The sequence below is a fragment of the Cebus imitator genome, unplaced genomic scaffold, assembly GCF_001604975.1.
Source record: "Cebus imitator isolate Cc_AM_T3 unplaced genomic scaffold, Cebus_imitator-1.0 Scaffold122, whole genome shotgun sequence".
In the NCBI taxonomy this organism is placed as follows: domain Eukaryota; kingdom Metazoa; phylum Chordata; class Mammalia; order Primates; family Cebidae; genus Cebus; species Cebus imitator.
In genome coordinates, this window is record NW_016107437.1 from 2,081,920 (window position 1) to 2,096,780 (window position 14,861).

At 48.5% G+C, this 14,861-nt stretch overlaps 1 protein-coding gene across 1 annotated transcript in view; it reads left to right on the top strand.

Moving 5' to 3' along the window:
• Positions 1–6,010, top strand: part of RMI2 (RecQ mediated genome instability 2) — a 19,008-nt gene extending 12,998 nt beyond the window's left edge. The window contains 2 exon segments of the mRNA XM_037742505.1: positions 4,394–4,466; positions 4,468–6,010. Coding sequence (XP_037598433.1) covers positions 4,394–4,466; positions 4,468–4,540 — 146 coding nt within the window. The 3' untranslated portion in view covers positions 4,541–6,010.
• Positions 6,011–14,861: the final 8,851 nt, after the last annotated feature.

Below are 14,861 nucleotides of genomic sequence, written 5' to 3' on the forward strand. Positions count from 1 at the left end.
AAGTGATCTGCCCGCCTTGGCCTCCCAAAATGCTGGGATTACCTGCGTGAGCCCCCGCGCCCTGCCTGCTTCCTCTTTTAAGCCACTGATGCTCAAACTTGAGCCTGTATGTCTTTGCTGGAGGGCTGGCTAACGCTGGGATGGCTGGGGCTCCACCCTCAGAGTTCGTGAGTCATGAGGTCCAGGTGGAGCTGGAAATTGTGTTTCTAACCAGCTCCCAGGTGAGGCTGATGCTGCTGGTCTACTTTCGACTTTTAAAATGTTTTATTTATTTGAGATAGGTGTGTTGCCCAGGCTGGCCTTGAGCTCAAGCAATCCTACTGCTCAGCCTCCTTGGGTAGCTGGGACTACAGGTCTGCACCACCATGCCTGGTGTTTGGGGGCCATGCCTTGAGAACCACTGGGCCAGACCGAGGTTCTGGAAGGCCACAGCTGTGTGGTCCTGACAACTATATCCTCAGCATCTGGCCCAGTGCCTGACACATAAGTGCTCCAAGAACCAACTGTCTTGAGTGTCAGGCAGTGGACATTCATCTCACTTGTTCTCTGAGATGTCAGCGGAGCAGGTGTTACACATCAGCCCCCCATGTGCAGTGCTGGGCTGCAGCCGAGACCCAGATAAAGCCTGCTGGGAGATAAGCATTGAGCATTTGTCCCAGAGGATCACTGATCCCTGTGGAGTCGTGAGGATGTACAAGGTGCTGAGTGGCCCTCAGAGGCTTCTAGAGGTTGTGAGGTCTAAGCTGAGGAGGTCGGAGGATATGTGGGCCTTCCCTCCCCTCGGCTCCCTCCCCTGGGAGATCAGGCCAAGATCAATTCATTCCTAAGGGCCCCTCCTGCTCAGTCTTGGAGTCTTAATTAGAGGCAGATAGGTCAGTGGTCTGTCCGGAGCTGCTTTGGATTCAGACAGGCTTAGGTGAATTCCTGGCTCCACCCCTTCCCAGCTGAGCTGCCTGGAGCACTTTTGTTAACTTTTCTGGATTTGTACTCTTCTGTAAAAAGAAGCTAATCATTCCTGTCTGTTATGTAGATTCAGTAAGTAAACAAGTGCCTTAACACTATGCCTGGCTCACAGTGAGGGTGCAAAACATGCTTCTGCCCCTCCCCCACCGCCTTGCAGCCTTCTCTCTGCCTGCCTGCCTGCCCTCAGCCCCAGCGCTGGTCTAGGACAGGGTCAGCAAACTACAGGCCTCCTCTTTTCACGTGTCCTGCAAACTATAAATGCTTTTTAATCTTTTATTTATTCTTATTTTTATTTTTGAAACAGAGCCTCCCTCTGTGTCTCAGGCTGGAGTGCAGTGGCACAATCACAGCTCACTGCAACCTCCACCTTCCAGGTTCAAGTGATTCTTGTGCCTCATCCTCCTGAGTAGCTGGGATTACAGGCATGCACCACCATGCCCGGCTAATTTTTGTAGTTCTAGTGGAGATGGGGTTTCATCATGTTGGCCAGACTGGTTGGCGTTGAGCTCCTGGCCTCAAGTGATCCGCCTACCTTCGCCTCCCAAAGTGCTGGGATTACAGGCATGAGCCACTGTACCTGGCGACTTTTTACATTTTTAAATGGTTGAAAAAAACTGACATGTGAAAAGTATATGTAATTCGAGCATCAGTGTCCATAAGTTTTTTTTTTTTTTTGAGGTGGTGCTTCACTGTTGTTGTCCAGGCTGGAATGCAATGGTGCTTGGCTCACTGTAACCTCCACCTCCCAGGTTCAAGTGATTCTCCTGCCTCAGCCTCCCAAGTAGCTGGGATTACAGGCATGCGCCACCATGCCTGGCTGATTTTTTGTGTTTTTAGTAGAGATGGGGTTTCTCCATGTTCATCAGGCTGGTGTTGAACTCCCGCCTCAGGTGACCTGCCTGCCTCGGCCTCCCAAAGTGCTGAGATTACAGGTGTGAGACACCGCACCTCACCATAAGTAAAGTTTTATTGGAATACGTTGGTAATTTACAGAATGCCTCAGCTGGTGTCCCACTACAGTTGAGTATCTGGGACAAGCTTGAAATATTTACTGTCTGGCCCTTTACAGAAAATGTTTCCCTTAGCCTTTGCCCAGCAGGTAACCCATGCCACTTGGTGTGATTGACTTGCAGGCAAAGCCCCTTGCAGGCAGGCTGGGGCAGTCTCCTGTCTGGTCTCAGTCCTGGCATAAGCCTGGCATCTAGTAAATACTTCATTGTTTGAACTAATGGGCATTGGTGAACTTGTCTGACATACTCACTGACCTTAATACCAGCTGGCAGGGCCATATCATTTCCTCTTGTTAATTAATACCAAGTCCAGCTTGACAAAATTGAGTCACTGCCTTCAGGCAGGGAGGCAGGGAGGTAAGCAGGCCACTAAAACACAAAGTAACGTTGCAGGCAAGAGCCAGGTGGCGCAAACGAGGGACAGCTGATCCAGGCTTAAGGGCTCAGGGAAGGCTTCCTGGAAGAGGTAGCCCTGAAGGTTGCACTGGAGTTGCCTGTAAGGACCAACCCTCCGCAGTTGCCTGGGACTGAGAGGGTCCTGGGACATGGGACTTTAAGTGTTAAAACTAGGACACTCTGTCCGGGTGCAGTGGCAGGAGACTATGCAGCTTCATGGAACAGCCTGTGCAAAGGCTTGGAGGGGATAGAGACTCATGCATTTGGGGAGCCTGGCTGGGGCAGCGGTGGAAGGAAGGAGGGCTCTATCCTGATGAGTTTCAGTGGCTGTCTGGAAGGACCTGCCTGCTTCAAGGTGGCCTTGAGCTCTGCTCACTGCACTGCCGCTCTAGTGCTGTTCCTCCACTGCCTCTTTCTCTGGAACTTCCGGGAGTTTGTTTCCATAAACCGAAGGGGCTGAAAATGCTGAGCTGGATGAGAAGCTCTCCCTGTCCTCAAGCTGCTCTTTGTGTGCAGGAGAAGCACAGAAACCACACTTACCTAGATTGTGCTGTGATCAACTGAGTTCTGGAGGCAGGAGGTGGATTCGAGAATGGTGACTGCAGCTGTGAGGTGGGAGTGGTTTTGAAGTGGAGGAAGCTGGCAGAACATGGGCTGGGAACCATTGCAGTGGTCATGGCAACTGGGGGTGGGGATGCGGAAAGGAGAGGGAGGGACAGAGCGGAGAGCTGCTTTGGAGTGGGAGAGGGTGTGGGTAGAACCTACAGGGCCAGTTTGTCTCATCGCATGCCTTTGAGCTCATCTGGCTGGCTGTGTGTGCCTTCCTAGTAGAGCTCCTGTTCCCCTCTCCTGGTCGGAATGTCTTTGGGCTTGTTCTTCTCTTCCTGGGCCTTCAGTTCTAATTCTATGGGTTCTAGCCCCACCAGTACTTTAAGCCCATTTAGAGGGGACAGTAAGTGCATTTTCAGAACTAGCCTCTCACTGAGATACCCAAGTGGATTGTGGGGAGGAGCTCTGAGAAACCTGAGCACATCCTACCTGAGATTGAATGGCAGGGTCAGGGGTCAGCTTGCCTGGCCTCCTGCTCAAAGCCTCAGGCCCCACATGCAGTGCAGTGGAAGCAGCCTCATAGGGGCAGGCAGTGAGGCTGGCACCAGGCCTGTCCTTCCTGCAGTGTTTGGAGTTTTCTTTTACACAATTGGGTTTTGTGTGGTTGAGACTGGCCAAGTTTTGCTTTGAAGGAGAGTCACTTCCCCAAGGGAATGGGAAGTGATTGTCACAGTTAATATGTCATTAGTTCATCCGGGTGGCAGCCTGCCCTTGTGTGGATTTGCTTGTATGTGCTGGAAGTGGCAGGGATAGGTCCCAACAGTTGCAACAGTGGGGAAGGGGCTGCCTGCCCAGCCTTTCAGGCAACATGGAGGGAAAATTGGATTTGCTTGGTAACTGTCAGAGGGTGTCTGCAGAAAGAGGATGTGTCCTGTGCACAGAGACTAGTCACATACTCTGTAGCTTTGAGCAAGGAACGGGATTAGAGGAAAGCCGAGGTTTTCTGCCCCTGCCTCAGAGCAGCCTGTCTAATTAGAACTCATACTGTGATGGGAGTGTCTCTTCCATTCCTTGGGCATGATTACAGTTTATGTGACGGTTTTGTTTGGCCTAGTAAAATCAGAAACCAAAGAAGATGGCCAGGCACGGTGGCTCACACCTATAATCCCAGCACTTTCGGAGATCGAGGTGGGTGGGTTGCCTGAGGACAGGAGTTCCAGACCAGCCTGGCCAACATGGTGAAACCTTGTCTCAACTAAGAATACAAAAATTAGCCAGGCATGGTTGCAGACACCTGTAATCTCAGCTACTCAGGAGGCTGAGGCACAACAGTCGCTTAAACCCAGGTGGCGGAGGTTGCAAGGAGCCGAGATCACGCCACTGCACTCCAGCCTAGGCAACAGAATGAGACTGTCTGAAAAAAAAAAAAAAAAAAAAAAAAAAGAACATTACTATGGGTTTCCTTCTTTTTCTAGGAAAGTACGTGATGGTGATGGGAATGGTACAGGCCTGCAGCCCCGAGCCACGCCTGTAGGCTGTGAAGATCACATCTTTCTGATAATCCCATCCGTGAAAGTATGTGGGAACTGGAAGCGGAAGATTTACACAGGTATATTCCTTAGATGATATTGGAACTGTCGTTAAAAACAACCAAAATCCTGAAACGATTTAAAGGTGATAATGATGTGGATTTCATGGCTGTTTTTCAATGCGTATTTTTCAAAAGTTTCTTAGAGAGCCTTGCTTTGGTTGACTGAGGAGTCTGGATGGAGGAATGTTTAAATCCTGGGATACTTCAGTGATAGCCTCTGCTGCCCCTTGCTTTGCCTGTATTTGCTGATGAAAAGCAGATGCTTTTTCTTCCTGGTGTCAGTTCTCTCTCTTTCTCTCAGACACAGAGGTCTTATGTTGCATTTTCCAAATTTTATGCATGGTGATACTTTTTCCATTACTGCTGCATCCCTGTTTTACAATGCAAAATTTATCTGTCATTGCCCTTGGTAATTGAAGTGTGGTTATGGGCAGGAAGACAGACTGTGTAAAAAAGGAATGACATCATGGCTCCTCATCTTCTTCATCAGCAACTACCATAACCAGTTTGCAAGTCAAATGGCATTTCCTAACAGCAGGCTCGGCGGCCCCAAAAGACAACAGCTCCCTTTCTGCTTCGGACACCACTCAAACATTTAGACACCGCTCTATTCATTTCCCTTGGCTCTATTCATTTCCCTTGGCTTGATACCTTCTTCCATCACTCAGATTTTGAGACGTTTTCAGAATTTCTTGTTGAAATGAAAAACATCAAGATTAAGGATGCCTTTTAGGCCTTAGCTAAACTTCTGCCTCATAACTTTGGGCGCGACATGGCGAGCCTCCTGGCTTAGCGTTCTTTTGTCTTTTTGTATGGAATGACTTCGCTGTGATTTGAATGTTGGGTTTCTGCTGTCTGCTTAGTACCCATGCCTGATTTTTCGAGATTGGACATATCAAGGGAGTTAGATTATGTTCTGACGTGGTTATAGACTTTTGCCTGGATTATTGATATTCTACCTCTAATAAATTGTTTAATATGCTGTATGGGTTTTTTTTTTTTTTTAATAGACTTTTAAAAAAACAGCTCTAGGTTTTCAGAAAAATGGAGCAGAAACTACAGCGTTCCCATATACTCCACACTCACACGCCACTCTCCCAGTTTTTCCTCCTGTGAACCAACATCTTTTATTAGGATGATACATTTAATAAACCAACATTACATTTTTTAAAGTCTAGTTTACATTAGGCGTCATTCTTCCTCTTATACACTCTGTGGATTTTGCCAAATGCATAATAACATGTATCCACCATTACTGTATCATCCAGAATAGTTTCACTCCCCTAAAAATCCTCTGGGTTCCCCTTGTTAACCCCTCCCCCCTACCCTGATAATCACTGATCTTTCTTTTTCAGTTTTGCCTTTTCCAGAATATATAGTTGGATCATACAGTGTGTAATTTTTTCGGACTGGCTTCCTTAACTTGCTGTGCATATAAGATTCCTCCATGTCTTTTTTTTTTTTTTTTTTTTCTTAATCTTACCCAGGCTGGAGTGCAAGCGCACAATCACAGCTCATTGCAGCCTCAACCTCTCAGGCTCAGGTGATCCTTCCATCCCAGCCTCCCATGTAGCTAAGACTACAGGTGTGCATCACCATGCCTGGTTAATTTTTTGTATTTTTTGTAGAGACAGGATTTTGCCATGTTGCCCAGGCTGGTCTCAAAGTCCTGGGCTCAAGAAATTCTCCCACCTCAGCCTCCCAAAGTGCTGGGATTACAGGTGTGAGCCCCTGTCTCTGAACTCCTGCATGTCTTTTTGCAGCTTATTAGCTGCTTCTTTTTCTTTTTCTCTTTTTTTAAATAAATGCCCATGTTTATTATAAGATAGAAACCTGAAGAATTCCCTAGGGACTTTTTTTTTTGAGACAGAGTCTCAGCCTGTCACCCAGGCTGGAGTACAATGGTGCAATAACTGCTCACTGCAACCTTCGTCTCCCAGGTTCAAGTGATTCTCCTGTCTCACCCTCCTGAGTAGCTGGGATTATAGCTGTGTGCCACCACGCCTGGCTGATTGATTGATTGATTGATTGATTTGTGGTGTTTTTGTTTTTTTAAAATGGGGCCTTGCCCGGTCACCGAGGTCATCCAGGCTGGAGTATAGTGGCAGGATCATGGCTCACTGCAGCCGCAACCTCCCAAGCTCAAGCAGTCCTCCCACCTCAGCCTCCTGAGGAGCTGGGACTACAGGCAGGACCTCCCAGGCTCGAATTTCTGGGCTCAAGCGGTCTTCCTGCCTTGGCCTCCCAAAGTGCTGGGATTACAGGCATGAGTCCCCACACCAGGCCAGCTCATTTCTTTTTATCACTGAATAATGTTGCATCGTATGGATGTACCATAGTTTTATCTAATGCACCTATTGAAGGACATCTTACTTGATTCCACTCTGGTAACTGTGAATGAGCTGCTGTAAACATTCATGGCCAGGTTTTGTGTGGGTGTTAAGTTTCCAGCTCATTGGAGTAAATGCCTAGGAGTGCGATTGCTGGGCCATATGGTAAACCTATGGTTAGCTTTGTAGAAAGTGCCAGACTGCTTTTACATTCTCACCAACAATGAAGGGGAGTTCCTGTTCCACATCCTCTCCAGCATTCAGTGTTGCCAGTGTCTTCTTGGCTGTGCTGTGGTTTTTGTTCGTTTGTTTTTTGAAATGGAGTCTCACTGCGTTGCCAGGCTGGAGGGCAGTGGTGGTGATCTGGGCTCAATGCAACCTCCACCTCCTGGGTTCAAGCGGTTCCCTTTCCTCAGCCTCCCGAGTAACTGGGACTATAGGCACATGCTACCACACCCAGCTAATTTTTTTTAAGACGGAGTCTTGCTCTGTCACCAGGCTGGAGTGCAGTGGCTCAATCTCGGCTCACTGCAACCTACGCCTTCTAGCTTCAAGTGATTCTTCTGCCTCATCCTCCCAAGTAGCTAGGACCACAGGCGCATGCCACCATGCCCGGCTAATTTTTTTTTGTATTTTTTTGTATTTTTTGTATTTTTAGTAGACCATGTTGGTCAGGGTGGTCTCAATCTCTTGACCTTGTGATCCGACTGCGTCAGCCTCCCAAAGTGCTGGGATTACAGGTGTGAGTCACTGTGCCTGGCCTATGCTGTGCTTTTAAACTCTTTTCTTTTTAAAGCAGGGCAGATTGGAAGCTGTGCCTTGTTTTCATTGCCCACGTGAAGCTTGTTTTGAACTGTTTTATGTTCACAGTTTGGGATTTTTGAGGCAATATCGCTGAGCTATTCTGTCAATTTGAGCCCTTTATCTGCCACTAACCTTGCCGTGTAACTATGAGCAAGGTACCTAGCCTCTCTGTTCTTCAGTGTCTTTATCTGTAAAATGCAGATTATGCCCAGCTCATAGCACTAGTGTGAGGAATAAATGAAGATATGTGTAGATCACTTTTACATGGTATGTGACACTTGGTAGGCACCAAATCATTATTGTTGCGAGGATCAGTACATTCTTGCTTGTCTACACACACACACACACACACACACAGAGAGAGAGAGAGAGAGAGAGAGAGAGAGGGAGACGGAGAGACAGAGAAATTGCAGAGACAGTACAAATAGTTCCCATGTACCTGTACCCAGCTTCCCCTCTTATTAACATCTACATTAGTATGGTGCATTTGTTAAAATTAATGAACAAATACTGAGATGCTTTTATTAACCCAAGTCTGTACTTCATTCATGTTTCTTGGGGTTATTCCTAATGTCCTTTCCTGTTCCAGTGTTCCATCTGGGACACTGAATTCCACTTCATCGTCATGTCTCCTTAGGCACTCTCCCTGGCTGGGTCACTCGATGTTGGGAGGTCAAGGAGGTCTGATCACTGGAGGCCAGGAGTTGGAGACCAGCTGGGGCAACATAGTGAGACCCCCGCCTCTCCTAAAAATAGAAAAAAATTTGCCAGGCATGGTGGCACGCACCTGTAATCCCAGCTACTCTGGAGGCTGAGGCACGAGAATTTCTTGAACCCAGGAGGCGGAGATTTCAGTGAACTGAGATCGTGCCACTGTACCCCAGCCTGGAAGATGAAGCCAGATTCTGTCTCAAAAAAAAAAAAAAAATGCAAACCTCATTCACCAAATTATTACAGGGCATCCGGTAGTAGCCCCCGCGCTGGATGTGTAGTAGACTCCCGAGATCTTAACCTGAGGTCTGCCTGCTGTGGCGAAACCTGCTTGTATGCCAGAAAGCAGACCCAAGCTGCCAAAAACCACCTGTACCATATCCTGCCCCGTTTGTCCTCCCGCAACTTCTGCTAAATAATGTCCATTGAAAAATGCTGGTTGGACTGACATGGTGGCCTGAGTGATGACACATCTCAGGAACGTGGGGGGTGGGTGTGGGGTAGGAAAAGGAGGCTACTGTGTTTTTTCTGACAGTCCCCTCAAAACTGCTGGTGGCTCAGTGCTGGAAGGGTGTCACCCCAGTGTGTTAACTGAGCTGTGTGGTTTCTCTGAATGTTAATAACTTTCACTGCTTCGGCTTGTGTTTCCTCCTTGACATCACCAAATGAAAACATGTCAGACGTTTTGGGTTTCTGGTGCCAAATCCAAGCTGCTTTATCAGCAAACGCCCCCCACCAGACAATGGAGTCTGTGTGCTAGGGCAGAGCCGCTTCCCCTTCGACGCTGGCCCTTTTCTAAGAACTGAAAATAAGCTGCAGAGGCTGTGACTTCACTTTTCTTGGAACTGCTTTACATTACCCCAAAAAATGCAGAAAACCCTCATTTAGCAGCTTTTGGATTGCTGAGTTCTCTAATTCTTTCTGTTGCATATTCTTGTAATGTTCACGTTTGACTGACAAATATTTCTGCATCAGGCGAAGCGGGAGGGGGAAGGAATGAACATGTGAAGGAACTGTGTGCTTTGTCAGTTGGCCTGTTTGTGGTTTAATAGTTGATGAGAAAAAGCACCTGGAAGAGACACTGTGTGTAGAATGCCTTCCAATTCCAAGGGTCACAACCCTGTGATCTGTTGACCAGCAGTTGGCTAGGGCTGGTGCAGCTGAACATCAGGCTATAGCCCAAACTTACAGAGCAGCTGCAAGGACAAGGGGGAAAATGCATTTTTAGCCATAATGACCTACATTTACCAGATACTTTGGAGCTCATGCAAAAGGACATCTTCAAGGGGCCTCTGCCTCCTTGTGATAAGGGAGATAGTGATGTCAGCCAAACCTGGGGTCCAGTCCTGGTCTTGCCGGTTCCTGTCTGATTTTGGCCTTCAAAGTCAGTCTGTGAAGTGGAGACCATTTTTCCTTCGAAGAGTGGTACCGGTAGGTTCTTGGGAACTGAATTAGGTTTTCCCTCCTGAGACTGGATGTCTGTAGACAGGCACATAAGCTCTTCTGAAATCGTCTGTTGCCATCTCTGTCTCTGTTGGAGGTGCTTCCAGTGATGCGTGATTGTGTCTTATCTCAGTATCCCTGCCCAGCATGGGGTCTTATGTAACATACATGGGCAGTCAGTCAGTGTTAGGACTGGCTGGGTTTTAGGCTGGAAGACAGTGGAAATATACAAGCAAAGGCAGTGTCTTGAATTTACACTTGGCCTGCTGCAGTTTTGAAGTGAAAGGAGCCCCCTGTGTAGGAGGGCCTTTTGAATTGGGCCCTCTGTATAGTTTATAGTGGGCCTGAGGGTGATGGCTAGACTGGTGGGGAGTGCTCTTTAAGTACAGAGGGAAGACTTGATAAAGACATAAAAGGGTGGAGGAAAAGGAGTGAGACAGCCAAGTCCAAAAAATGATTCATGTGATTTGGGCAGAATCTGAAAAGAGAGGCCTTCGAGATTGACTAAACATCTCTTGACAAAGAATGCAAATTCAGCTAGGCACAGTGGCTCATGCCTGTAACCCCAGCACTTTGGGAGGCTGAAGTGGGCAGATCACCTGGGGTCAGGAGTTCAAGACCAGCCTGGCTAACATGGTGAAACCCTGTGTCTACTAAAAATGCAAAAATTAGCCAGATGTGGGGTGGGGGCGCCTGTAATCCCAGCTACTTGGGAGGCTGATGCAGGAGAATCGCTTGAACCCAGGAGACGGAGGTTGCAATGAGCTGAGACTGTGCCACTGCACTCCAGCCTGCAAAGCAAAACAAAAAGAATGGAAGTTTAACTAAGAATTAAGTGCCAGGGACTGTGCTAGAAGCCGTCTCATGACTTGCTTCATTTTATCGTGCCAGTTCCCCTGGGAGGTCTGTTTCCCCTGTCCCCTTTCACAGCTGTAAAAACTGCAACCATGGAGATGAAGTCCTTTGTTCAGGGGCTCTGTCCAGCCACAGAGCCAGGTTATGAACCAGTAGGTGCCCCTCATCATAAAGGAAACTGTTGTTGGGGGTGGTCAGGAGCAGGCCCTTCCCTATGGCAGTTCTTCCCCAGGCAGCTCTGGGAGTTGATGGTCTCTGCACGGGCACTGGCACCCCCTGCTGGTCTGTGCTTGGGAAATGGGATGACAACCAGTTACCAGAAAACAAAGGCACAGAATGAAGTAAAGGAACGAACCGGGGCTGTGAGAAGGTGAAGACCCCTGTCTACTTAGGAGTTCTGCCCATTATGGCCAGGCCGCGTGGGGGTGGAGGTATGCTTGATTTGGCAACCAGATGGGTTCTGAGGGGCTTGCAGTGGGGCCAGCCCCACTGTTCATTCGTTGGATGACGTTGGGTGGGTTATTTCACTGCCCTTCTGACATCCATAGAAATGGGATGACATGGGGTCAGAGAGGTTAGATAATTCACCCACATGACTGTTAGCTGGAATGCATTGCTTAAAAGTTGACTTTAGTGGCTCATGCCTGGAATCCCAGCACTTTGGGAGGCTGAGGTGGGCGGATCAGCTGAGGTCAGGAGTTTGAGACCAGCTGGCTAACATGGTAAAACCCCATTTCTACTAAAAATACAAAAAAATTATCCAGGCACGGTGGCATGTGCTACTTGAGAGGCCAAAACAGCAGAATTGCTTGAACCCGGGAGGCAGAGGTTGCAGTGAGCCAAGACTGCACCATTGCACTACAGCTTGGGCAACAACAGCAAAACTCCGTGTCAAAAACAAAAATAAACCACAAAAGTTCACTTTATTGGCCTTTCTGTGGCCAAACACCTGCTGGGTTCCAGGCTCTGGGGATACACGAGGTGAATAAGACACAAAAAGAAACCACAAAATTTCACTTTATTGGCCTTTCTGTGGCCAGACACCTGCTGGGTCCCAGGCTCATGAGGTGAACGAGACACATGCTTGCTCCCTGTGCAGCGTGGTGACTTCTTGGACCTCCCATTCCTCCTTATCATTCCTCTTTAAGCCCGAGAAAGTCCTGTGCTTTTAAGAACGTGTGTGGATAGATTGGGCTCACCTGGGTATCCAGGCCAGTCTCCCCATCTGAAACCCCTTACTAATCCCACCTGCAAAGTCCCTTTTGCTACGTAAGGTGACATATTCAAGGTTCTCGGGATTAGGGCATGGACATCATTGTGTGGGAAGGGACAGTCTGCCTACCTAGTCAGCCTTCTAGATCCCGAAGATGTGTGTTCATCCCAACTACAAAATACATCCACCCTGCCCCAAGGCCTCATCCCATTATAACATCAACTCAGGAGTCCAAAATCTGCTCTAAATCTTGTCACCTTAAAACATCTCAATCTGGCATGGGGGAGGCTCTGGGGATGACCCATCCTGAGCAGTTCCTCTCTGTGAACCTGGAGCTCACTAAACCAGTTACCTGGCCCTAAAGTGTAGTGAGCGGCCACCCAGAGCGGTACAATCTAGTTCTGTCCCTGATCCAAGGGACCTGATATGTGATATGGGCAAGAAAGATAAGGGAGAAACAATGAGGCTGTACACCCAGAAATACCAGACCAGTAAGCCTCCTTTCCTCCTGGTCACACAGGACAGGGAAAGGAATTTCTCCAAAGGGTCTGTCGGCACCTAATTCCGTGTACTGTGAGCTTGGGAGAAGGCCGAGCTAGACACTTTCCTTCCGTGGGTACTGCTCATTTCAGAAAGTGAAATGACCACTCAGCACTTTGGGTGGTCAAGGCAGGCAGATCTCCTGAAGCCAGGAGTTCATGACCAGCCTGCCCAACATGGCAAAACCCTGTCTCTACTAAAAATACAAAAATTAGCCAGGCATGGTGGTACACGACTGTGGTCTCAGCTATTCAGGAGGCTGAAGCAGGAGAATCGCTTGAACCCAGGAGGCCGAGGTTGTAGTGAGCTGAGATCGTGACCCCGCACTCCAGCTTGGGCCACAGAGTGAGACTCTGTCTCAAGAAAAAAGAAAGAGAGTCAGAGTCAGGGCCTGCCCTGGGGTGTTCCATCGGACAGCTGTGCATTACCTGCAGCTGAAAATTTTCCCAGAGCACAGCTAAGCCTGGTTGTCCTACATGTAGAACTCTGGCATGTAGCTAATTATTAGCTCCACCTGGGCTGTTTTTACCCGGTCCCTACCCGTATCTTCAATTAGGATCCACGTGCTGTGGGCTCAAGAAAGTCTAAGCTTTTAGAAAGCTCTCAGGTGAGTCTCATCATCAACCAGGTTTGGCAGCCACGGATCTACAGCTTTCTGGCCCAGAGACACCTGGGGCACAGGAGAGGTCAGAGCTGCCTGTGATGCTGGTTGTGAACTGGCGAAGGCTCCCTCGAGTGGGGACCCTGGAGCCCAGAAGACCAGGAACAGGGGTCCCCCCATGCCCCAGGCTTCTGAGGAGGAGAAGAAAGGAAGGCTGGAAAAAGCCCATGTGGAGGAATAGAGTTGCTCTACATCTTGGACGTCCAGGGCCATCCTTGATACTGGGCCATTGCAAGGTAATGACATCAAGTTCCCTTTTTAAAAACACTGTGACTGGGTGCAGTGGCTTACACCTGTAATCTCAGCACTTTGGGAGGACAAAGTGGGCGGATCACCTGAGATCAGGTGTTCAAGACCAGCCTGGCCAACATGGTGTATTTTGTACTAAAAATACAAAAATTAGCTGGATGTCGTGGTGTGAGCCTATCATCCCAGCTACTCAGGAGGCTGAGGCAGGAGAGTTGCTTGAACCCAGGAGGCAGAGGTTGCAATGAGCTGAGATCACTCCATTGCACTCCAGCCTGGGTGTCAGAGTGAGATTCCATTTCAAAAAAAAAAAAAAACAAAGTGAGCCCTTTTACAGAAAACTATGAAGTAAACAGTAGTACAGTGGTACCTGGGTGACTGATGTGTGGGTACTTGCTTTTCCTTGATGTTCTAGAGTGGAGCTGCACTGTCTAATGTGACTGTCAGCAGCCTCATGGATCTATGGAGTACTTGGAATGTGCTGTTGTGATAGGCAGGGTTGCCAAACTCAGTAAATAAAAGTTTAGGTTGCCTCCTCCATCAGTCTGGGCTGTGCACAGTGACTTCTTCCAGAATGGAAGGGGGATAAAAGAGTAACTTTACAGTGGCAAAACCTGACAGACTGCCCCAGCCAGCCAGCCAAGGCTAACAGTGATACACCACGTTAATAGCACACCTGGGTAAGACACCTGAGGCCTGGGCGCCAGGACTTAGAAGCTTCAAATTCCACAGACACTCCTCTTTTCACTGCCCTCATGTGGCCCCTGCAGAGAGGAGTGACAGTGCCCTAAGGGGCCCTTAGGAGCCTGATGGGACCACAGGAGGTCTCTTGGAGGCCTGGAGAGGCATGTGAGGGCTTGGCATTTTCCATAGGTATGACAGCCGGGGTTTGTGCTTGAGACCTCTGGTCAGAGCTGGTAATGTTGCATAATGAATTGCCACAAATTTAGGAGCTTAAAAAAAACAAATGTATTGGCTGGGCTCAGTGGCTCATGCCTGTAATCCTAGCACTTTGGAAGGCCAAGGCAGGCGGATCACTTGAGGTCAGGAATTCGAGACCAGCCTGACCAACATGGAGAAATCCCATCTCTACTAAATATACAAAAAATTAGCCGGACGTGGTATTGCATGCCTGTAATCCCAGCTACTTGGGAGGCTGAGGAAGAAGAATCGCTTGAACCTAGGAGGCAGAGGTTGCAGTGAGCTGATATTGCACCACTGCCCTTCAGTCTGGGTGACAAAGCAAGACTCAATTGCAGAAAAAGAACAGCCTTGTTAAAGTCCTTCTGTGTGCGGATGCACTTGCTGTAATATGTATTTCTGCTATTATGAGTCACCTGCTCCCAGGGCTGCCCTGCCCATTGTGAGACCTCTTCTGTCTTCCTAAGTGTGAGATAGTCTTTTCCCTGCCTTTACCACATTCTCCGCCTCTCTGGTTGGTGTCGTGGCCCTTTAAGGAGACTGAGCACATTGGCTCTGGGATGTTGGTCTCCCCAGTTTGGCAGCAGGCTCCGACTTGGCATGAGAAATAAATGTCAGTGGGAAAAAT